The 26,126-nt window shown below is 43.2% G+C and overlaps 1 protein-coding gene across 1 annotated transcript; it reads left to right on the top strand.

The window, feature by feature from the left end:
* The first annotated feature begins 238 nt into the window (after nucleotides 1-238).
* Nucleotides 239-11,635, top strand: LOC118365450 (zinc finger CCCH domain-containing protein 7B-like). Its single transcript, XM_035747677.2, has 23 exons — nucleotides 239-448; nucleotides 709-770; nucleotides 924-960; nucleotides 1,252-1,449; nucleotides 1,895-2,053; nucleotides 2,471-2,551; nucleotides 2,788-2,841; nucleotides 3,320-3,362; nucleotides 3,502-3,698; nucleotides 3,787-4,195; nucleotides 4,346-4,407; nucleotides 4,602-4,710; nucleotides 5,393-5,551; nucleotides 5,729-5,931; nucleotides 6,550-6,650; nucleotides 6,758-6,939; nucleotides 7,264-7,340; nucleotides 7,447-7,604; nucleotides 8,267-8,372; nucleotides 8,614-8,722; nucleotides 10,615-10,748; nucleotides 10,962-11,131; nucleotides 11,340-11,635. The coding sequence occupies exons 2-23, from the start codon at nucleotides 718-720 to the stop codon at nucleotides 11,518-11,520; spliced, it is 2,982 nt and encodes a 993-aa protein (XP_035603570.1). The 5' UTR covers nucleotides 239-448; nucleotides 709-717; the 3' UTR covers nucleotides 11,521-11,635.
* The last annotated feature ends 14,491 nt before the right edge of the window (nucleotides 11,636-26,126 follow it).

Below are 26,126 nucleotides of genomic sequence, written 5' to 3' on the forward strand. Positions count from 1 at the left end.
ACTACTCAATATCGCCATCTGCCGGCCTTTGCGCTAGAATTGTAGAGAGAATCAACACACAAAACAAGTGAAAGCGATCCGAGCTTGATGAATTTCTCAAATAAAAGAAAAATGCAAACATTTTAATTTCGTGTATAATTGATAACTTCCTTATGACATGTCTAAACAAGAAACATTTTATTTAGAGCACACCTCACCCTACCCTTGAAATAATCTCACTAGGACCTTGTGGGAGCCAAGCAACTCAAAAACAAGCTAGGGAGGGAGTGTGTGTTCATTGTTCAGCTGAGGAATTGGAAGTGAAACTCACATGTAAACTGTCCACGAAAAAAATACCATTGCAAAGAATTGCACTGGATGGCTGGTTGCTGTACAGCTCTAAATTCTCTGTGGCGAGATTTTCGCCTGTCCACAGCAGTAAACGTCGATTTATGTGTTTTATCACCAGGTGGGTTGTAACTTCCTCGAATCATGCCCAGCTAACGGTAGCTAGCTAGCTAGCATGAAAGCTAGATAACTTGAGACATGGTTAACTATTTAACGTTAGCTAAACAAAAAATATATATTTAGCTAAACTGGCCAAGTATTTTCTCGTTGCTGTTTACTTTGCACGAGCTCTTGAACCTAGTTTATTTATTCTGGCTAGGTAACGTTAATTCGATAGTAGACGTAAAAATTATGTTGATATGGGCCTTTCTCTTTTTACAGTGTGCAGACATGGACCGTCAAAAGCGCCAGGAGGGCATTCAGAACGCCCTGGGATTCATACAGTGAGAAATAAACATTCCCCTGCAATTCCCACAATTTTTCAACTAAATTGTAGCCAGTTGCTCTCTTACTTGTCATTCATCCTATACCCTCAAACGGCCATACGGCACTAGTTCACTTGTATTGATAGGCTATCTTTTCCTCTTGTGTCCTAGGTCTTCTTTGCCTTATCCAAAGCCTGAAGGCTATAAGGTAGGGATTAATGAATGCGATGACTGTCTTCTCTCTTGACCTTAGTCTAGGCATGTCTACACCCCCTATACTGTTCCAAAGAACATGTTGTGTGCTCACAGTCATGCAGCTTGCCCTTTTCAGAGATGTTCTCCATTTCACATTTGGTCCATTATTGCCATGGGAAAAAAGTACCAAAACCAGCCATAATACTGATTAGACACATCCATGTCCTTTGTGGCTTTTACTGTGTACTGTCTTTATCTCACTCCCATGCCATATTCCTCTCCTCTTCCCTGAATGTCCCTCCAGGGGTTTCTGACCCAGTTGGTGTGTAACTTGCTTGATGAGGGGAATGCAATGTTCAGGGAGGGTGAGTGGCAGCAGGCCATAAAGGACTTCAGTGAGGGTGTTAACGTGGCCCACTATGCCCAGGCTGAGTCTCTAGAAATTCCCTCAGCCCTGCTGGAGAGTCTGTATTTCAACAGGGCAGCAGCCTACCACAGCATGGTGAGTCAGAGTGGTGTGTCACCAAGATTACGCATCTTTGATCCACAATATGGATGATTGAATGAGGTTCACAATTCTGTATACAAAAGGTATGAAGTCATCTTTTACATATATTTAATAGCAATTGTGTTGGAAGCAAATGTGCTGTAGTGGGTAAATATTGAACCAATGGTGAATACCCATTGCAATCTCTCTATTTCAGTATTTCGTGTTGTTGCATCACATTGTTCTTTTGCATCATGTGCAACATGTGTTTCAGCCTCATCATTGAAATGTTGCCAACAGTCAGACACTTCCTCAACATCCCCTTGAAGTTACAGAGCCTGTATCATCTATCATTACCCCATTCTCATTAGCCTGTATTAACCACTGTATGGCCTTAGTCTTTCACTCTGTGGCAGAACCCACACATTACCTGTCATCTCTTTCTCTCCATCTCTCTCAGGGGGAGTATGAGCAGGGTGTGCAGGACTGTGACAGTGCGCTGGCTCTGTGCAAAGACAGTTGCAGGGCACTCTACAGGAAAGCTCTATGCCTCCGGGAGCTGGGCCGTTTCAGAGAGGCCTACAACTGCAGCACGGGCTGCCTGCTCACTACGCCTAAAGTGAGTAACATTATGAATGACCCCTTCACATCAGAGGCTGTTTTCTTGAAGTAGAAAAGCATGCACACCTTTAAAAGGTTAAGTAGTATATTGTTTTTATCTATAAAATGTCTAGCACAACTAGCAACATTTCTTTTTACCACTTGACATATGTAATTTTGGATTCCTCATGATGATCCGCTAGTGGAGAAGGAGAGTTTATTTTCATACAAGTGGATTTGTTTCCACATTTCCTTCTCTCCTTCGAATACCTTTGATGTTTTTCAAAATAATGTGAGAAGACAATGCGGCGAGGGGGAGACCTCACACCGTACTTTTGCAGTATCATGTAACTCAGAATAAGTGTTAGTGAAATTAATTTAATAAAAAGCGTATTTAAATGTTTAAACAATATATGTTATCTTGTACTCTTCATAGGACAAACATGTGTATGAGTTGGCACAGGAGCTAGCTAACAAACTGGGCCTGAAGATACGCAAAGCCTACATTAGCACACAGGTGAGAATCCGTTTCCAAAGCAGAAGGTCTAGATTCAAACAGCATGGCAAATTACCTTCCATGATAAGTGGCTTGGATTCAATTGTTCTCAATCTGCCATTCTCTGATCAAATCTGCCATGAGCTGCTTATGCCCTGGTTTAAATCTCAATTTGGATTCATAACAATTGAAGTCATTAAGTTTGACATTTTCATTAGGTTGCCTCTTTATGGAGTTAGTATTTGTTTCCTTTGCAGGAGTCGGCCACATCTGAGAAAAGTAATGGGAACTCAGCTCATTTTGCAGGAGAGGCAAGTGCAACAACTTTCACCATTACACTTTAAGGTTGCACTATGCAGAAATCGCTCCGCCATTTCATAGTTGCTGAAACTAATTAGTTTGCCTAATTATAAGGTAATTAATTATAAGCTAGTATAGTTTAGAGAATCATTGTACCATCTAAACCGCTCTGAAATATATTTTCCATAACCAAAAATATATTTTTCAGCTGTTTGAAGCTGGTGTACAAAAACAAAAGTAATAGACACAAAAACAAAACATAAGAATAGGAAGCATAGAAGGGAGCACATAGAAAATATCTATCGCCTTTTAGACTTGTTTTCAAGTAGAATGATACATCTATAACCACATTTCTATGAATTTAGTTGAGCTGCCCAAAAAGTTGCATATTTCCACTTAAATTGGATGAGATTTGGAATGTACTTTGGTTTACCTGTTGATTTATTGTCACTTAAACAGAAGCTGTTGTCTTTCTCTTTTCACCTCAAGATGTATGGCAGTGGTCTGGATTCCTTAAGTGACATCTCATCAGGTAGTAATTCTCCTGACCAGAAATGTTGAATTACCTATCTCATTGTAATGTAAAGACTATCGAAGAAGATTTGTCAAAAGTAGTAATAACAATTGAATAACTTCCAGAAAATTAAGCTCACCTGTTCCCTGTCTTTCAGTTGGTATCTCCTGCAAGCCTCTATCCGCCGCTATCCCAGTTAGTGATGAATCCTCTCCCTCTGGTCCTCCGGTCTACTCCAAACTTCTGGGTAGCCCTGTCCAAGGCCCCCGGCGGTTGCCCATCTCTGTGCCTGAGTCGGAGAACCTGGGTGACAGTGAGCTGATGGGAGACGATCTAGACAGCCTGCTGGACTGTGTGAGTTTGTCTACTGGTCGACATAGTATTCTGATATAGCTTCCCTGAATCTGTCAATGCAACTTCTCATTCTCTCGTTCTCATTCAGATTCCCCCCCAACGTGCCTTTCCCATCATCCTCCCCAGCTCAGCTTGTGTCCCATTTCCCTCACGCCTGCCCGCCCCCTCGCCCCGGCTCCCCCCAGCCTTCTTCAACTCAGCCATCAGCCAGCTCAACTCTCTGGACACATTCCCAGGCATGGGTGGGGGGGATGCCCTGGGTGCTCTGAAATCTTTAGATGGCCTTGATGCACTAGACTCTCTAGATACTTTAAACAACCTGGACTCCCTTTCAGGCCTTGGTGGTGGGGATGCCCCGGCTCCCACAACAGCACTCTATTCACTTGATGCCTTAGATGCCCTTGACAGTTTCTACCCACTTGGGGGTGCAATAGCAGCCAAACCAGTGGTGGTGGGGGGAGGGGGGCTGGACTCCCTCTCTGAGTTCAACCTGCCTGGTGAGTCGATTGAGGGTGGTAATGTCTTGTTAGCTTATAGCAATGTATACATGTTTCATTTTTCTTTTAATATTTAACACCAAGGAAGGTATGAACCTAATGTAGGTGTTATAATTGATTGTTCTGTTTTTTTGTTCTCACACACTTAAGGTGCAAGAATCTCCCACAATGTTCTCTCTGCAACACGTTCGCCCAAGAAGTCCAACCACACAGTAAGCCATTTATTTCTGTCAGCAGAATTTGTTAGACTCCCTCCCGTACATTGTGTACATTTAAATTAAAACATTTATTATGCAACATTTAGGTCACATACAACATTGTAGATGGAGTTTACCTTTTACAGCGTCATGCCAGTTTTACCTTGACATATTAACCTAAATTAATTTCTATTACCATGGCGACGTAGGTGGTAAAGAATGGCCAGGTCTCCTCCAAGCTTTCTCAGCTGACCAAGAACCCCCTAGCAGCCACCCATGACTTCATGCAGGCCTGTGCCACGTGCTACAGCTGGATAGGTACAGTAGTGAACATGATAAACTCGCTCTCAGCTAGTGTCCCTCCCCCAGTTTACTTCTTAAATTAGTTTTTTAAAATTACATTTTGTTGTGTACCTTTTCTCCCCAATTTCTCCCCAATTGGTAGTTCGTCTTGTCCCAGTCCCGTATGGACTCAAGAGAGGCGAAGGTCGAGAGCCATGCATCCTCCCAAACACAATCCCGCCAAGCCATGCGGCTTTTTGACACACTGTTAGCTTAACCCGGAAGCCAACCGCACCAATGTGGCGGAGGAAACACTACAGCTGGCGACCAAAGTCAGCGTGCATGCGCCCGGCCCGCCTCAAGGAGTTGCTAGAGCGCAATGGGACAAGGAAATCCTGGCTGGCCAAAACCTCTCCTAACCCAGACGATGCTGGGCCAATTGTGCGCCGCCACATGGGTCTTCCGGTTGCGGCCAGCTGCCACACAGCCTGGGGTCGAACCTAGGTCTGTAGTGAAGCCTGCGATGCAGTGCCGCTGCATCACTCGGGAGGCCCCCTACTTCTAACTAATAGGACTGACAGTTTCAAGGCATCATAGCTGAGGTTCACCTGTCTATTCTTATGTCCCCCCTTAACTACCCCTTTCTCTGTCTCTCTCCCCATCTTTACCCCTTTACCCGTATATCCATCTCTCCTCCCTCCCCTTCTCTGTCTCTCAGGTCCAGGGGTCCTGGACTACCAGCACCAGGCAGAATTGGCCCACCGTTGTAAGCGGGACATTCTTCTGTGCAGGATCAGGGCTACAGAGCACCCTGTCTGGAACAGGGTGCGACCCCGCCCCACGCACAATTTTACTGGGCCGTTTGTGCTCTGCAAAGGTACGGAAAACAACAGTCACTGGTGTGGGAAAGAGGCTCTGTTTAGATGAAGATAATGTGTGTGTGTGTCATAGGTCAAATTACCCAGTTGTTTTAATCTGTGGAAAAAGGGTCCTAAAGGTTAGCGTTGGTCTAAGTTTGTATATGTTGTAATCTAAGTTCCTTCCCTCTGTGCAGAGGTACTGGAGACTCAGAAGTGTAAGTATAGGGAGGGCTGTACATTTGCCTACTGCCAGGAGGAGGTAGATGTGTGGACCCTGGAGAGGAAAGGAGCCCTGAACAGAGAGCTGTTGTTTGACCCGCAGAGCCCCAACAATGACAGGCTCAGCATCACATGCCTGCTGCAGCTCCACAACGGCATGTTCATGTACCTCTGTGAGGTAGGACACACACACACACACACACACATGTACCCTTACACAGACACACCTCCATATGTCCAAGCTTTACCAGTGAAACATGGTAGAGGGCTGCGAGTCTCGACAGAGATCGCTGCAGAGCGGTCGTCATTTTTCATGCTGCAGGCGGGGAGCGTGCAGTCAGACAGACGACTTTGGGATTAAAATATTTTTGTTGTCCCGCAGTTAATTTGGAAATGGTCGTCTTTCTGCTTTGTATGCTAAAAGCACAATTTTCGCATTATTCACACACTGCTTCAACTTCAGTAGCATATCTCTCCTCTCCTAGTTGGGAGTGAGAGTTCAAGTGTGCCTAGTATGTGTGGTCTCATTGAAATAAAGTTGGCTGCCTACATGGGCGGAGAATCACGTGGCAGTTAATTTAAATATGATTAGACTGTAGCTTACTACAGTGTATAAATACATATTGATAATGGAAAGAAGTGGAGGCGCTCAACCAACGTGAGATGAGGTGCAATAAAAATGGGATGGAAAAAATCTGTCCCGCGCAGACCTCTAAAACAATGCTCCCCCCTACTTGTTGTCTCTGTTTACCTCAACTTTCCCCCTCATTCCCCCCCCCCCTTTCTCTCTCCTCAGGAGTGCTATGACAGTAAGCCCAGGATCATCAGTAAGCACAGCAAGGAGGTGCCGTCCACCTGCTCCAACCCCTGCGCCCGACACCCTTTCGACAAAAACAAGTGAGTCACATTTGCTCCCCTCACACACACACACACACACACACACACACACACACACACACACACACACACAAAAACCCTCACTCTTCCCCCCCTCTGCCCTGCAGGTGCCTGGTGCATGCGGTGAGGTCCAGCAGCGTGCACTACACTAAGATCCGCCCGCTGTACACCCAGTGCCAGTTGGACGTGTGCCGCCATGCCCAGCGCTACGGCTGCCAGCGAGAGGACAGCTGCTCCTTTGCCCACTCTGTCATAGAGCTCAAGTGCTGGAGGCTGCAGCAAGACTCTGGTACAGTCAGATTGATGCACACACACTCATGAACATTGTACTTGGTCTCAGACACAGAGAGACATATTTATTCCTGTCTAATAAATGTGAAAACATTTTTAAATGTAGAGGCCGATCTACAATAAAACATCTTTATTTGTAAATGTTCGTTTCTATACTAAAAGTCAGGAAAATTTCAACAAAGTCCAGTAGGTGTCAGTAGACACTGCCGTTCAGACTTGTCATAGTTGATAAACACTGTAAAACACTGTAAATACGGTCTGTAAAAAGTGATGCCTAGGTTCAACTAGGCATAACTTTTCTTTGTATGTGTCTGTTCTTTAGGCATCACTCATGAAGAAATTGTTCAGGAATCCAAGCGACACTGGCATAAACAGGAGCAGATCACGCACAAACCCAAGGTATAATATCCCTGCTATGCCACATCTCATAATATGGTGAGACAACGGTTCCTGTGTAGTTTGTCTGATTCTCTACCTTTTGCCCCTGTGACTTGTTGACTATAAGCCGGTGTACATGCCACCACCATCTTCATCCTCAAGTGGGGGAGGAGGCTATAGCTTGAACCTGAAGAGGAAGTTTGTTTGTGGTCAGTGCTGGAGGGACGGGCTGGTCAGCGAGCCGGACAAAGCGCTTAAGTACTGTGCAGCCAAGGCCAGGCACAGGTGAGGCTGCACTCTACCTAGCATCCCTAGCCAGATGGAGACCAATGCTTCACTGTAGTATGCAACAATTCTATATGACTGACCACTGTTATTCACTATTGTCTATCAAATCAAAGTTTATTTGTCACGTGCGCTGAATACAACCGGTGTTGACCTTACATTGAAATGCTTACTTACAGGCTCTAACCAATAGTGCAAAAAAGGTATTAGGTGAACAATAGGTAAGTAAAAGAAATAAAACAACAGTAAAAAGACAGGCTATATACAGTAGCGAGGCTATAAAAGTAGGCGAGGCTACATACAGACACCAGTTAGTCAGGCTGATTGAGGTAGTATGTACATGTAGATATGGTTAAAGTGACTATGCATACATGATGAACAGAGAGTAGCAGTAGCGTAAAAGAGGGGTTGGTGGGTGGCGGGACACAATGCAGTAAGCCCAGTTAGCCAATGTGTGGGAGCACTGGTCAATGTATGGCCATTGTATATTAGATGTGTAGTCTGAGATATGTGTTCGGTTTTTTGAATGACAATAGAGAATGTTCATCTCAGGGACACAAACCAAGGTGTATGGAGCGTTTACAGCGAAGCCCTATGTAATTTAGGATAGTAAGTATCTTTATGGAAAGTCCACCATAACTCTTACATCTCTCTCCCTGTAGTTGGACGAAGGAGCGTCGGGTGCTGTTGGTGAAGTTCTTTGAGGGAAAGAAGTGGGTGATGGTGCGAACGTTGCCTTTTGCCAAGACCTACCCCCAGCAGTATGACGTGTGTGCTGCCCCCTGCTACTTCTCATGCACGATCTGCTAGAAATGATTTTTGATAGACTCAACCAAGCATATTATCATTGTGTCTGTTTAACTTATAATGAAATATTATGTTAGTGTGCTCATGGGTAACGGTATATATTGGTCAGTTGAATTTAATACTTAATCATTGACACTGTGCAAACTTGTTTCCACAAACATCCTCATAGTCTGTGCGTAACGGCATAACGTGTCCCCCTCAGATATGTGCCCATGTGGTGAAGCAGAAGAAGTGCCACTACATTGGGAACTGTGCCTTTGCCCACAGTGAAGAGGAGAAGCAAGTATGGACTTATATGAAGAACAATGGCTGTAAGTTTACACTATATTTTCATTATCCATTAAACCTTTTGTTCCACATTATCACCTTTGTTTACTTTGATCTATGAGCAGGATTGGCTCAGATGCCTATTATACCCACAAGTACACATCAAATTTTATTGGTCACATACACATGGTTAGCAGATGTTAATGCGAGGTTAGCAAAATGCTTGTGCCTCGAGTTCCCGACAATGCAGTAATATCTAACAAGTAATCTAACAAATTCACAACAATTACCTTATACACACAAATGTAAAGGGATGAATAGAATATATACATATAAATATATGGATGAGCGATGGCAGTGCGCCATAGGCAGGATGCAGTAGATTGTATAGAATATAGTATATACATATGGGACGAGTAATGTAGGATAGGACTGTAAAAGTTTGTGAGTGTTTTAGATGACAAACCAAATTTCTTCAGCCTCCTGATGTTGAAGAGGCGCTGTTGCGCCTTCTTCACCACGCTGTCTGTGTGGGTGGACCATTTCAGTTTGTCTGTGATGTGTACGCTGAGGAACTTAAAACTTCCCACCTTCTCCACTAATGTCACGTCGAGGTGGATAAGGGGGTGCTCCCTCTGCTGTTTCCTGAAGTCCACGATCATCTCCTTTTTTGTTGACGTTGAGTGAGAGGTTATTTTCCTGACACCACACTCCGAGGACCCTCACCTCCTCCCTGTAGGCCGTCTCTTCATTAATGGTTATCAAGCCTACCACTGCAGTGTCGTCTGCAAACTTGATGAATGAGTTGGATGCGTGCATGGCCACGCAGTCATGGAACAGGGAGTACAGGAGAGGGCTGAGAACGCACCCTTGTGGGGCCCCAGTGTTGAGGATCAGCGCGATGGAGATGTTATTTCCTACCTTCACCACCTGGGGGGCGGCCCGTCAGGAAGTCCAGGACCCAGTTGCACAGGGTGGGGTCGAGACCCAGGGTCTCAAGCTTGATGAGTTTGGAGGGTACTATGGTGTTAAATGCTGAGCTGTAGTCAATGAACAGCATTCTTACATAGGTATTCTTCTTGTCCAGATAGGATAGGGCAGTGTGATGGCCATTGCGCCGTCTGTGGACCTATTGGGGCGGTAAGCAAATTTGAGTGGGTCTAGGGTATCAGGTAGGGTGGAGGTGATATGATGCTTGACTAGTCTCTCAAAGCACTTCATGATGACAGAAGTGAGTGCAATGGGGCGATAGTAATTTAGTTCAGTTACTTTAGCTTTCTTGGGAACAGGAACAATGGTGGCCATCTTTAAGCATGTGGGGACAGCAGACTGTGATGGGAATTGATTGAAAATGTCGGTAAACACACCAGCCAGCTGGTCTGCGCATGCTCTGATGGATGCCGTCTGGGCCGGCAGCCTTGAGAGGGTTAACAAGTTTAAAATGTTTTACTCACGTTGGCGAGCCGTGTCAGTGGCACTGTATTGTCCTCAAAGCGAGCAAAGAAGTTGTTTAATTTGTCTGGGAGAATGACGAAGATCTTCGCAACGGGGCTGGTTTTCTTTTGGTAACCCGGGATTGACTGTAGACCCTGCCACATACGTCTTGTGTTTGAGCTGTTGAATTGCGACTCTACTTTGCCTCTATACTGATGCTTTGCTTGTTTGATTGCTTTGCGGAGGGAATAGCTGCACTGTTTGTATTCGGTCATGTTTCCAGTGTCCTTGCCATGATTAAAAGAGGTGGTTCCCGCTTTCAGTTTTGTGCGAATGCTAGCATCAATCCACGGTTTCTGGTCGGGAAAGGTTTTAATAGTCACAGTGGGTAGGACATCTCCGATGCACTCTCTATATAAACACGCTCATCGAGGCAGCGTATACATCAATGTATACACATTAATATGGTTACTTACGTTCCTCTTTGAACCTGTTCCTGAAGTGAAGGATATGCAGCAGATGTACGACATGTGGCTTACAATGACGAATCAAAACCATCCGCCGGATGACACCCTGATCACCCAACCCGTAGAGGAGAAGCAAATTGTCATGCCAACCGACTATGCCGAGCCAATGGTGAGTAAAGACACTTACTCACAAAACCTGTTTGTTGGATGTAGAACGCAAACAATACATTCACCTTTCTCATTTGTAAAAGCTATCTACCACTATCAAGAAGGACTGCATTTTGATAGTGTGCATGCATCTTCATGCAATGTGTGCATATGTCAGTGTGTATGAATGCGTAACGTACTATGAGAACAGTTTTACTGTGCGTGTGTATTCTAGAGCGGCTTCCACTGTCGTCTGTGTGGGAGGCATAGTAACAGCGAGCGCCAGTGGCAGCAGCACATCTCCTCAGAGAAACACAAGGACCGTGTATTCAGCTGCGAGGGAGAGGACGAGAGCCTCACCTGGACATACCGCTTCCCCGGACTCCGCCTCGCCCTTTGTCCCAGGTAACACTCGCCCAGAGTCACAGTACTGGGTCTCAATACTGTAGTTCCTTTCTCATTACCCATCAAGAGGTGCTCTGTATATGCACACAGAAAACACCTGGGATATGGCAGGGTTCACTTACCACACCCTTATCCTATTTGTTCCTGTCAAATTTTATCGGTGTACAGTGATTCACGTATGTATAATATAGATCCATGTGATTGACAGGCTGGAGAGTGGCTGTCCTGAGGGGGTGAGCTGTGACTACGCCCACAGTGTTGAGGAGCTGGTGGAATGGCAGGAGAGGCGAGAATTCCTGCGGCGGAAGCTGGCCAAGGCCCGTAAAGACATGCTCATCAGGCCAGATGAGTTTGACTTTGGGAAGTACAACTTTCTCCTGCAGGACTGAAGCCCCTGACACTTGCACCTGTAAATAGACAGCAGTCATCTGTTTTGTTGAAAACCTTGGGATGTATTTTCTTCATTAGTTAACAGTTAATACAGTTTATACCTGTTTGAGCTGGTTAGGACTGCAAGTGCCTTATTTGTCCAATATTTTCAAAAGGGCTTAACAAATGAGATCTTGGGTCCGAATTGAGTGGGGGGAAAAGTAATTTAGCACTGCCATTTAACAAAACAGTACTGACCAAATATCTCTAATAGTCTGTTTAATCTATATATGTCTTTTTGGGGGATATTAAGAATTAATTTATGCTTGTGTTCTGTACAACCCTCAAACTTTCACAACTGTTCTTCCATCAAATGAAAACCGATTTTGCTGGAAGGCAAACGTTATTCACTTTCACTTTATTAATGTGTCTTATGCCAATTTAAAGATGCAATGTTTAACTTTTTGGGTGACCTGAGAAAATTCACATAGAAATGTTAGTTTCTATGTGGTCATTCTCATTGAAGATTTGTTCTATGTGCCCTATTTCTATGCTTAATGTTCTTAAGTTTTATTTTTGATTCTTTTGTTTTTGTACACCAGCTTCAAACAGCTGAAAATACTATATTTTTGGTTATTGGAAAGATATTTCACAACAATTTAGATGGTACAATGATTCTCTACATTGCTTGTTTTGTCACCAACTTAAATTAGGCAAAGTATTAGAAGTTTAGCAACCAGGAAATGGTGAGTGATTTCTGCATATTGCATCTTAAAAGAATTTGCTGCTGCCATTGTAGACAGACAAAACGTTACAGAATATGATCACACTAATACAGGGGTACTGCAGGGTGTTCATGGAAATATAAAAATATTATTTTATTTCAATGTTTTTATCAATATTGCTAGCAACAAGTTTCAATTAATTTTAAATTAGACATACAATATAAAAGAGGATAATATCTTATTTCTAATGATGTCAACTTTATTTCTCAACTCCTAATATTGAGAAAATGACACTCATTGGAGCTAATTGCACTCACCGGACAGTGTTTCTCCTATATTCATTTAGCAGCTGTGAGCCACCGCTGCTAAATTGTTGCCACTGCTCTAAAAAATATGATTTTCGGGCTGGTTAAACATTTTCAGTGTAAACATAAACAACTAAACCAGATATAAAGTATGTAGAAAAGATATAATGGAGCTATATACAGTGCCTTGCGAAAGTATTCGGCCCCCTTGAACTTTGCGACCTTTTGCCACATTTCAGGCTTCAAACATAAAGATATAAAACTGTATTTTTTTGTGAAGAATCAACAACAAGTGGGACACAATCATGAAGTGGAACGACATTTATTGGATATTTCAAACTTTTTTAACAAATCAAAAACTGAAAAATTGGGCGTGCAAAATTATTCAGCCCCTTTACTTTCAGTGCAGCAAACTCTCTCCAGAAGTTCAGTGAGGATCTCTGAATGATCCAATGTTGACCTAAATGACTAATGATGATAAATACAATCCACCTGTGTGTAATCAAGTCTCCGTATAAATGCACCTGCACTGTGATAGTCTCAGAGGTCCGTTAAAAGCGCAGAGAGCATCATGAAGAACAAGGAACACACCAGGCAGGTCCGAGATACTGTTGTGAAGAAGTTTAAAGCCGGATTTGGATACAAAAAGATTTCCCAAGCTTTATACATCCCAAGGAGCACTGTGCAAGCGATAATATTGAAATGGAAGACCACTGCAAATCTACCAAGACCTGGCCGCCCCTCTAAACTTTCAGCTCATACAAGGAGAAGACTGATCAGAGATGCAGCCAAGAGGCCCATGATCACTCTGGATGAACTGCAGAGATCTACAGCTGAGGTGGGAGACTCTGACCATAGGACAACAATCAGTCGTATATTGTACAAATCTGGCCTTTATGGAAGAGTGGCAAGAAGAAAGCCATTTCTTAAAGATATCCATAAAAAGTGTTGTTTAAAGTTTGCCACAAGCCACCTGGGAGACACACCAAACATGTGGAAGAAGGTGCTCTGGTCAGATGAAACCAAAATTGAACTTTTTGGCAACAATGCAAAACGTTATGTTTGGCGTAAAAGCAACACAGCTCATCACCCTGAACACACCATCCCCACTGTCAAACATGGTGGTGGCAGCATCATGGTTTGGGCCTGCTTTTCTTCAGCAGGGACAGGGAAGATGGTTAAAATTAATGGGAAGATGGATGGAGCCAAATACAGGACCATTCTGGAAGAAAACCTGATGGAGTCTGCAAAAGACCTGAGACTGGGACGGAGATTTGTCTTCCAACAAGACAATGATCCAAAACATAAAGCAAAATCTACAATGGAATGGTTCAAAAATAAACATATCCAGGTGTTAGAATGGCCAAGTCAAAGTCCAGACCTGAATCCAATCGAGAATCTGTGGAAAGAACTGAAAACTGCTGTTCACAAATGCTCTCCATCCAACCTCACTGAGCTCGAGCTGTTTTGCAAGGAGGAATGGGAAAAAATTTCAGTCTCTCGATGTGCAAAACTGATAGACATACCCCAAGCGACTTACATCTGTAATCGCAGCAAAAGGTGGCGCTACAAAGTATTAACTTAAGGGGGCTGAATCATTTTGCACGCCCAATTTTTCAGTTTTTGATTTGTTAAAAATGTTTGAAATATCCAATAAATGTCGTTCATGATTGTGTCCCACTTGTTGTTGATTCTTCACAAAAAAATACAGTTTTATATCTTTGTTTGAAACCTGAAATGTGGCAAAAGGTCGCAAAGTTCAAGGGGGCCGAATATTTTCGCAAGGCACTGTATCTTAAGTAAGATTCAATTCTCAAATTCAAAACATTTTATGGAATTTGATTTGAATTCACTCTAATAGCATAAGAACATGTACGGTAAGCCATGGCAAAATGTGTAGAATTTCAGAAAATTTGCTTTAAAACTGCAGATTTTCTGTGTGGTCCAGCGGCACACGTATATGCCGGAGTTGGCGTGGGTTTGAAACCGGCCCACTGCCCTTTGAATCACCCCATCTTCCCTGTCTTTCACATTGTACTCTCTTCAATAAAGCAAACATTACAAAAGGAATGGGACTGCCACACTCCTTCAAAAAAGAAAAAAAAACTTTGGCTTAATTTTCTCTCACTCCGATGATAAAATGTGTGGAATTGCAGGAAACTAGCTTTAAAACAGTAACATTTTCTCTCCGCCTCATGACAAACAAAAATTAAAACATTTGTCTTTGCGGCCAAGAGGAGGGTGTCTACAATTAGCGGTCGGACTCTACCACGTCTACCACTACTACTGGCTAAATAGATTGAGGATGCTAACTAAAGCCTAACCTGTGGGTATATAATTGACCCATAATATAATATCCAATACAAGAGAGATTGGAAGTTCCTCAAATGTGCCTGTAGTAGTAGTTCCTATCTAGCGTATAGACTCAATCTTTTCTTCAGCACACCATGAGTATCTGCCCAGTAAATTTGAAGATGTGAATAAATGTATCTCCACATGTGTAGTCCTGCACATTAATACATTATATCAATGTTGGCAAACAATAAGTAATAACATGGTAGTTAAACCTAGTAAAATATCATATTGATTTCTATACCTTGGTTATTTTTTACCAAATCATACTTTGTATTGTTGGGTTCAGAGTATGCTTCTGGGTGTGTCATTCCTGTTTTGCAAGGGCGGTGGCCTAAAAGCTAAGACTGTAATTCTAAATAAGGAGAGAGAAGAATACATAATTCAGAGTTGTGCAGATGAGAGCATTTAGCCCTAAAAGCTGAAAGAGGCAGTGAAGCATACCTAGTCTAAGAGCATTTTGTCTTATTCTGTATGTAAATCCGAGGCACGCCATTTAGTATGATATGTTACGTTTCGTATGGTATGTGTTCATTTGGGGATTTCCATCACCTGTACAATATGTTACGAATTAGCAAAATGTATGGTATGTTACAAATTCTAGCTAGGTGTCTGTTAGCTAGGCTCGGGGTTAGAGTTTAGGAGGTAGGCTAAGTAGCTAAAAAGTAGTTCAGAAGTTGCTGAAGTTGTCCATGATGCTAGACATTCATGTTATACGCCAACCCATCCACCTTACTTTAGTTTTTGTCTTAAGTAACCATCTGTTTTATGTAACCATACCAAACGTAACATACTAATTTGAGTGTCCCAGATATACGTTTACTATGTTACGTCTAGTCTATGAGACCAGGCTGGGTGAGGGGTTAACATGCACACTTTTTAGGGGGGGGTTCTCTTGAAATATGGAAAAGTTCTGTATACATCACTGGTAATTATGTTAGTGTTAGTTCATAAGCTTTGCACATGGGAAGTGTGTTTAACCAAATGGAAGGTTTAAGTTTGTTAGTAAATACTATTATTTCAATGACAATTATTATGGCTATAACTATTTTGATTTACAACATTCTAAAATAATCTATAGAGTGGTATGTTTCCTACCCTGCAAACAAAGTCAGTGAGCTGGATCCTGTTGATTTGCCATAGGCCAGTTTTTTCCAATCTCTGAACGTTTTGGTTTTTGCCCTGACACTACACAGCTGATTAAAATGATCAAATCTGGATGATTAGTTGATTATTTGAATCAGCTGTGTAGTGCTAGGGCAAAAACCAAAACGTGCAACTCTTAGGGTCCCGAGGACCAAGTTTGGGGAAACTGCCATAGGTTTTGTCCTGGATTAAATAATTCTAATCGAGGAGTGAATCACATTGACCTTCATCACAATATATCTGCCTATGTGGTTTGTCAAATACTTTTTTTCAGGCAGTTTAATCCTTGCTGGCTGGAAACAGTTATTGAAACTGAAGTGCCCCCTCTCAAAGCCATCAAAATGAAAGTGCACCCTTGTCAAACACTATTCACACTGCTCTCGTGACCACACTCTATTTTATTGTAGCTGCCATACTGATTGAACAGATGATTAGAGACTGCAGTGTTTGTGCATTTAATTTCCAACATCATGGTACCTGAGAAAACAAAAATGAATTGTTTGAGCTATTGACCAAATCTGACATGTTAAATAAAACTATTTTTGAGAGGTAATAGATCCATGACCCTTTTTTTTACTGTTGACAATTATTTTGTTACTTATTCTAATTTATTAGACAACTATAACACTGACTACGTTCTGTTATCAAAGGACACTTTATATATATATTGTGTAAAAATCTGTGTTCTAGTTAGTGTGGTTCAAGTCATTGAGGTTCAAGCGGAGGGTAAATGATTTCCACCTTCAGATCTTCATTATGTGCTGTTTAGTGTCCCAATTGCTTGCGAGTGCGTGATGAGATGGGGGGTTTCGCACCTTTGTGGTCAAACACAAACAGGCTCCCAACTTGTAATTGGCTGATGGGTATGATTGACAGCCTATACAGCAAACTGAAACTCTGGATTGATTGAACGATTAGTATCGTTGGTCTTTCACAGAGTACGTTCTATATTCATAATGCTAGTAGGCATGCATACTGAACTCTGTAACTTGTCCGCACATTGCATCCTCGTGACATGATTAGAAGTTCTTGCAAAGTGTATATCAGACAAAGCAATTCAAGTTTTGTTCCTGAAGTCAAAGCCCTGATGAGTTTCCATTCTCGTTTTCCATTGACACCGGTAATAGAAATCGGTGTGAATTTGTTATACCCTTGCTATTCTCTTCAACACATTTGTGACGGATAGACACATTTATCTAGATGGAGGGTAACTTCATACCAGTGACGTTAGCTACATTCATACGTTCATAATGTTTTAACAGTCAAATTTCAATAGCGTCCTGCAACTTCCTTGTGTTGCTAGCTGAATGGACTGATGCAATGTCATTAAAATATAAACTTTGCAGCATGTGCAATATCTTCAATTACTTACACTTTAGTTACTGGCTGCCTGGGCTTGTTATCAAACTTGTCAATGTACTATTTCACAAAACAAACATTACATTTTCATGTCTTGACAAACTGCTTTGGATAAATAAGCCATCCATCCTCAACAGCTCCCTCGTATAGGCCAACATTCCTGTTTTGCATAATGAACGAGTCATGCCGTGCCACCTTGCCACCACATTCAGCTGTGTCTTTTGCACATCACAAACTGTTTCTCTTTGCTTATTTGAGCGGTTCTTACCATACTATGGACTTGGTCTTTTACCAAATAGTGCTATCTTCTGTATACCTACCCTACCTTGTCACAAGTGATTGGCTCAAACGCATTAAGAATTAAATACATTCCACAAATGTACTTTTAACAATGCACACCTGTTAATTTAAATGGATTCCAGGTGACTACCTCATGAAGCTGGTTGAGAGAATACCAAGAGTCTGCAAAGCTGCAATGGGTGGCTACTTTTAAGAATATAAAATATTTGTTTAACACTTTTTTTAGGTACTACATGATTCCATATGTGTTATTTTGTAGTTTTGATGTCTTCACTATTATTCTACAATGTAAAAATGAAGTAAAACCCTTGAATGAATAGGTGTGTCCAAACTTTTGACTGGTACTGTATATACTACCATTCAAAAATGTGGGGTCACTTAGAAATGTCCTTGTTTTTGAAAGAAACGCACATTTTTCGTCCATTAAAATAGAAATACAGTGTAGACATTGTTAATGTTGTAAATGACTATTGTAGCTGGAAACGGCAGCTATTTTATGGAATATTTACATAGGCGTACAGAGGCCCATTATCAGCAACCATCACTCCTGTGTAACAATGGCATGTTGTGTTAGCTAATCCAAGTTTATCATTTTAGTAGGCTAATTGATTATTAGAAAACCCTTATGCAATTATGTTAGCACAGTTGAAAACTGTTATCCTGACAATAAAACTGGCCTTCTTTCGACTAGCTGAGTATCGGGTTCGATTACAGGCTGAAAATGGCCAGAAACAAAGAACTTTCTTCTGAAACTCAGCAGTCTATTCTTGTTCTGAGAATTCAAGGCTATTCCATGTGAGAAATTGCCAAGAAACTGAAGATCTCGTACAATGCTGTGTAATACTCCCTTCAATTAACAGCGCAAACCGGCCCTAACCAGAATAGAAAGAGGAGTGGGAGGCCCCAGTGCACAACTGAGCAAGAGGACAAGTACATTAGTGTCTAGTTTGAGAAACAGACACCTCACAAGTCCTCACTCAACTGGCAGCTTCATTAAATAGTACCCGCAAAACACCAGTCTCAACGTCAACAGTGAAGAGGCGACTCCGGGATGCTGGCCTTCATTAATAAGTGCATCGACGATGTCATCCTCACAGGGAACGTACGTACATTATCCAACCAGAAGCCATGGATTACAGACAACATCCGCACTTAGCTAAAGGCGAGAGCAACCGCTTTCAAGTAGCATGCCACTAACCCATATGCAGATAAGAAATCCTGCTACACCCTCCGACAAGCCATCAAACTGGCAAAGCTGCTATACAGAATTAAGATCGAATCCTACTACACCGGCACTGAAGCTTGTAAGATATGGCAGGGCTTGCAAACTATCACAGATTACGAAGGGAAACTTAGCCACGAGCTGCCCAGCCACCCAAGCCTTTCAGACGAGCTAAATGCCTTCTATGCTCCCTTCGAGGCAAGCAACACTAAACCATGCGTGAGAGCACCAGCTGTTCCGGACGACTGTGATCATGCTATCCGTAGCCGATGTAAGACCTTTTAAATAGTGTAACATTCACAAGGCCGCAGGGCCATGACGTGTACTCATAGCATGCACTGACTTGCTGGCAAATGTCTTCTGACATTTTCAAACACTCCCTGACCCTGACCCAGTCTGTAAAACCTACATGTTTCAAGCAGAACCTTTGCCCAAGAACGCCAAGGTAACCTCTCTAAATGACTATTGCCCCGTAGAACTCACATCTGTAGCCATGAAATGCTTTGAAAGACTGGCCATGGCTTACATCAACACCATCATCCCAGGCACTCTGGACCCACACCAATTCACATACCGCCCCCACAGATCCACAGTTGACACAGTCTCTATTGCACTCCACACTGCCTTTTCCCACTTGGACAAAAGGAACACCTACGTGAGAAAGCTGATTATTGACTACAGCTCAGCATTCAACACCATAGTGCCCTCAAAGCTCATCACTAAGCTAAGGTCCCTGGGACTAAACACCTCCCTCTGCAACTGGATCCTGGACTTCTTGACGGGCCACCCCTAGGTTGTGAACGTAGGCAACAACCCATCCGCCATTCTGCCATGCTGACCCTCAACACGGGGGCCCTTCAGGGGTACATGTTTCGTCCCCTCCTCTAGTCCCCTCCTCTAGTTTTAAGTTTTAATATCACATGCACAAGTACAGTGAAATGCCTTTCTTGCATGCTCTAAACCCAACAATGCAGTAATCAGTATCCATGTAGTACTAAAAATAACACAAGGTAGAACAAAAACACACAAGAAATAAGAAATAGGAAATAAGAAGTTAAATACAAGGTCAGTTCCGATAGCATATTTACAATGTGCAGGGATACTGGAGTGACAGAGGTAGGTAGATACAGTGCATTCGGGAAAGTATTCAGAACCCTTCACTCTTTCCACATTTTGTTACGTTACAGCCTTATTCTAAAAATGATGAAATTATATTTTTTCTCATCAATACCCCATAATGACATTTTTGCAAATGTATTCAAAATAGAAACATAAATACCTTATTTACTTGCAATTGAGCTCAGGTGCATCCTGCTTCTATTGATCATCCTTGTTTCTACAACTTGATTGGAGTCCACCTGTGGTAAATTCAATTGATTGGACATGATTTGGAAAGGCACAAACCTGTCTATATAAAGTACCACAGTTGACAGTGCATGTCAGAGCAAAAGCCAAGCCATGAGGTTGAAGGAATTGTCCGTAGAGCTCCAAGACACGATTGTGTCGAGGCACAGATCTAGGGAAGGGTACCAAAACATGTCTGCAGCTTTTAAGGTTCCCAAGAACACAGTGGCCTCCATCATTCTTAAATGCAAGTTTGGCTGGCTGCCCCCGGCCAAACTGAGCAATCGGGGGACAAGGGCCTTGGTCAGAGCTCCAGAGTTCCTACATGGAGATGGGAGAACCTTCCAGAAGGACAACCATCTCTGCAGAACTTCACCAATCAGGCCTTTATGGTAGATTGGGCAGACGGAAGCCACTCCTCAGTAAAAGGCACATGACAACCCGCTTGGAGTTTGCCAAGAGGCACCTAAAGGACTCTCAGAACACGGGAAACAAAATTCTCTGGTCTGATAAAACCAAGATTTAACTCTTTGGCCTGAATGCCAAGCCTCACATCTGGTGGAAACCAGGCACCGCTCATCACCTGGCCAATGCCATCCCTACGGTGAAGCATGGTGGTGGCAGTATCATGCTGTGGGGTTGTTTTTTTAGCGGCAAGAGCTGGAAGACTGGTTAGGATTGAGGGAAAGATGAACGAAGCAAAGTACAGAGATCCTTGATGAAATCCAGATCCAGAGCGCTCAGGACCTCAGACTGGGGCGAAGGTTCACCTTCCAACAGGACAACGACCCTTAGAACACATCCAAGACAACGCAGCAGTGGCTTCGTGACAAGTCTCTGAATATCCTTGAGTGGCCCAGCCAGAGCCCAAACTTGAACCCGATCAAACATCTCTGGAGAGACCTGAAAATAGCTGTGCAGCGACACTCCCCATCCAACCTGACAGAGTTTGAGACGATCTGCAGAGAAGAATGGGAAACACTCTCCAAATACAGGTGTGCCAAGCTTGTTGCGTCATACCCAAGAAGACTCGAGGCAGTAATCACTGCCAAAGGGTCGGATGGTCATCTGAATCAGGGTTAGTTTGTCAGCTGGGGTGAAAGAGGAGTGATTACGATAGAGGAAACAAAGTCTAGATTTAACCTTAGCCTGCAGCTTGGATATGTGCTGAGAGAAGGACAGTGTACCGTGTCGCCATACTCACAAGTACTTGTATGAGGTGACTACCTCAAGCTCTAAACCCTCAGAGGTAGTAATCACACTGGTGGAGAGAGGGGGCATTCTTCTTACCAATCCTCATCAAATCAAATCAAATAAATTCCAAAATAAATTTTTGGTCACATACACATGGTTAGCAGATGTTAATGCGAGTGTAGCGAAGTGCTTGTGCTTGTAGTTCCGACAGTGCAGCAATATCTAACAAGTAATCTAATCTGTGGTCCTTCTGCAGCTCAGTTGGTAGAGCATGGTGCTTGTAACGCCAGGGTAGTGGGTTCGATCCCCGGGACCACCCATACGTAGAATGTATGCACACATGACTGTAAGTCGCTTTGGATAAAAGCGTCTGCTAAATGGCATATATATATTATATATATATCTAACAAATTCACAACGACTACCTTATACACACAAATGTAAAGGGATGAATAAGAATATGTACATATAAATATATGGATAAGCGATGGCCGTGCGGCATAGGCAAGATGCAGTAGGTGGTACAGTATCTACATATGAGATGAGAAATATGTACACATTATTAAAGTGGCGTTATTTAAAGAGCCTAGTGATACCTTTATTAAATCCATTTAATAAAGCGTGGCAAGAGATTTGAGTCTGTATGTTGGCAGCAGCCACTCTATGTTAGTGATGGCTGTTTAACAGTCTGATGGCCTTGAGATAGAAGCTGTTTTTCAGTCTCTCGTTCCCAGCTTTGATGCACCTGTACTGACCTCGCCTTCTGGATGATAGCGGGGTGAACAGGCAGTGGTTGTTGTCCTTGATGATCTTTTTGGCCTTCCTGTGACATTGGGTGGTGTAGGTGTCCTGGAGGGCGGGTAGTTTGCCCCCGGTGATGCGTTGTGCAGACCGCACTACCCTCTGGAGAGCCTTGCGGTTGTGGGCGGAGCAGTTGCCATACCAGGTGGTGATACAGCCCGACAAGATGCTCTCGATTGTGCATCTGTAAAAGTTTGAGTGTTTTAGGCGACAAGCCAAATTTCTTCAGCCTCTTGAGGTTTAAGAGGTGCTGTTGCGCCTTCTTCACCATGCTGTCTGTGTGGGTGGACCATTTCAGTTTGTCCGTGATGTGTACGCCGAGGAACTTAAAACCTTCTACCTTCTCCACTACTGTCACGTTGATGTGGTTGGTGGGATGCTCCCTCTGCTGTTTCCTGAAGTCCACGATCATCTCCTTTGTTTTTTTGACGTTGAGTGAGAGGTTATTTTCCTGACACCACACTCCGAGGACCCTCACCTCCTCCCTGTAGGCCGTTTTGTCGTTGTTGGTAATCAAGCCTACCACTGTAGTGTCGTCTGCAAACTTGATGATTGAGTTGGAGGCGTGCATGGCCACGCAGTCATGGGTCAACAGGGAGTACAGAAGAGGGCTGAGAACGCACCCTTGTGGGGCCCCAGTGTTGAGGATCAGCGGGGTGAAGATGTTGCCTCCTACCCTCACCACCTGGGGGCGGCCTGTCAGAAAGTCCAGGACCCAGTTGCACAGGGCGGGGTCAAGACCCAGGGTCTCAAGGTTAATGACTTGTTTGGAGGGTACTATTGTGTTAAATGCTGAGCTGTAGCCAATGAACAGCATTCTTACATAGGTATTCCTCTTGTCCAGATGGGATAGGGCAGTGTGCAGTGTGATGGCGGTTGCGTCGTCTTTGGACCTATTGGAGCGATAAGCAAATTTGAGTCTGTCTAGTGTATCAGGTAGGGTGGAACAATGGTGGCCATCTTGAAGCATGTGGGGACAGCAGACTGGGAAAGGGATTGATTGAATACCATGACCTTTGTTTTGGAGGTGTGTTCAGAACAGGGTTAAGGGCAGAGAAAGCTTGTTGGACACTGAATGCTTTGTTGTAGAGTGTTTAAGGCTAAATTTGGGGAACCTATTTCTCATTTGCCTGAACGACAGCCAGTCAACCTGAGTATTTGTGTGCTGAGTCTTTCGCCAAATAGTGTTATTTTTTTAATTTAAGAGGAACTATTGCGCCTTCACTACAGTACGGGTGTCTGTGTGGACTATTTATGTCCTTAGGGATTTGGACCCCGAGGATCTTGAAGTTCTTGACCCGCTCCACTACAGCCCTGTTGACAGGAGAAGTACTCCAGACACAACAGACTGACCCTAGACCCCTGACAATACTGCAGCATAAATACTGGAGGCTGAGACAGGAGGGGTCAGGAGACACTGTGGCCCCATCCGATGATATCCCCAGACAGGGCCAGACAGGACCAAACAGGCAGGATATAACCCCACCCACTTTGCCAAAGCACAGCCCCCACACCACTAGAGGGATACTTTCAACCACCAACTTACCATCCTGAGACAAGGCCGAGTATGGCCCACAAAAATCTCCGCCACGGCACAACCCAGGGGGGGCAACCCAGACAGGATTGCACCAACCCCTCCCTATAGGCTGTCTCATTGTCATCTGTGATCAAGCTTATCACCATAGTGTTGTCAGCAAACTGGGGCTGAGCTCCCCGTCATCCAGGATCTCTATACCAGGTGGTGTCAGAGGAAGGCCAAAAAAGATTCTGACTCCAGCCACCCAAGCTACAGACTGTTCTCTCTGCTTCTGCCTGGCAAGCAATACCATTGCACAAAGTCTGGAACCAACAGGACCCTGAACAGCTTCTACCCCCAAACCATAAGACCTCTAAATAATACTAAAAATAGCTAATCAAATCAATGGCTACCTGGACTACCTGTATTGACCCTTTTTTGGACTAATTCTCTTGCACCATGCACACACACTGGACTCTACTCACACCCCATACACACACACCACATACGCCTACACACATATAACATGCACACACATGAATACTGAATCCACACCCACACACACACACACACACACACACACACACACACACACTTTCACACTCAACACATATGATGCTGCTACTGTCTTATCTATCCTGTTGCCTAGTTACTTGACCCCTACCAATATGTACAGTACATAGCTACCTCAATAATCAATTCGGTCCCGGTACTCCCTGTTTATAGCCATGTTATTTTCTACTCCCTATACATTGAGTGTGCAAAACATTAAGGACCCCTTCCTAATATTGAGTTGCACATGCCCCTTTTGCCCTCAGAACAGCCTCAGTTTGTCGGGGCATGGACTCTAAAAGTTGTCGAAACCGTTCCACAGTGATGCTGGCCCATGTTAACTCCAATGCTTCCCATAGTTTTGTCAAGTTGGCTGGATGTCCTTTGGGTGGTGGACCATTCTTGATACACACAGAAACTGTTGAGCGTGAACAACCAGGCAACCCAACTGGCACCTACTACCTTACCCCGTTCAAAGGCACTTAAATATTTTGTCTTGCCAATTCACCCTCTGAATGGCACACATGCACAATCCATGTCTCAATTGTCTCAAGGCTTAAAAAATATGATTTAATCTGTCTACTCCCCTTCATCCACACTAATTGAAGTGAATTTAACAAGTGACATCAATAAGCGATAATAGCTTTCACCTGAATCCACCTGGTCAGTCTATTTCATGGAAATAGCAGGTGTGTAGGAAAACAAGACCAAACAAATGGAAAATGAAAATGGAAAATGAAAAGTGAATCGACGATGGCAAGAAGACCGTTGACGCCGACCGCCAAACACCTCCCGAACAAGGAGAGGAACCCACTTCAGTGGAAGTTGTGACATGTATGCTTAGCGTTTATAGCCATGTTATTTTTACTTGTTATTTGTTTTCATTGTTTAATTTATTACTTGTGCCACTATCTTTCTTTTATTTTTCATATTTAACTCTGCATTGTTGGAAAAGGACACATAAGCATTTCAGTGTTAGTCTACACCTGTTATCTACAAAGCATGTGGCAAATAAAATGTGATTTGCACAGCCTTTGTTGCTCCCAGCGGTTAAAGCATTTCCACTCCAGTTACTGAATGTCCCAGAGACTGAGCATCTCTGCTTTCAAGTCAACACCAAAACCAGTTGGCGGATGTTAAGATATGTGAAACTAGTTCATTGTTACATTTCTCTAAAGAGGGATATGTATACAGACATACATGGTCTTTCAGTCTCTTATTTTCCGAAAACACTAAACAATTGTACATTCATGCCCTTTTTGCTGTAGACAGTAGACTTCCACTAGGGCTACTCTTATGCAGTCTGAATAGATTGATATCCATCTGTTATACAGACAAGAACCAGAGGCATCTGAGATCACCCAGTTTGTTAGCAAACAAACCACACTGCTGCTCCCACAAAGCTGGACCCTCTGGTCATTTTCCCCTCAAAGGAAATGAATGTAGGAGAGGATTTATATTGCGTTCATACAATTGTGTTGATCTAAGAGGGAAATGATCAGGACCATGTCTCTATGCATTGCTTGTGCCATCATATAGTAAACAAAAATATAATGCAACAATTTCAAAGATTTTACTGAGTTACAGTTCATAAGGAAATCAGTCAATTTAAATCAATTCATTAGGCACTAATCTATGGATTTCACATGACTGAGAATACAGAAATGCATCTGTTGGTCACAGATACCTTATAAAAAGTAGGGGCATGGTTCAGAAAACCAGTCAGTAACTGGTTTGACCACCATTTGCCTCATGCAGCGCGACACATCTCCATCGCATAGAGTTGATCAGGCTGTTGATTGTGGCCTGT

The sequence above is a fragment of the Oncorhynchus keta genome, chromosome 32, assembly GCF_023373465.1.
Source record: "Oncorhynchus keta strain PuntledgeMale-10-30-2019 chromosome 32, Oket_V2, whole genome shotgun sequence".
NCBI lineage: Eukaryota > Metazoa > Chordata > Actinopteri > Salmoniformes > Salmonidae > Oncorhynchus > Oncorhynchus keta.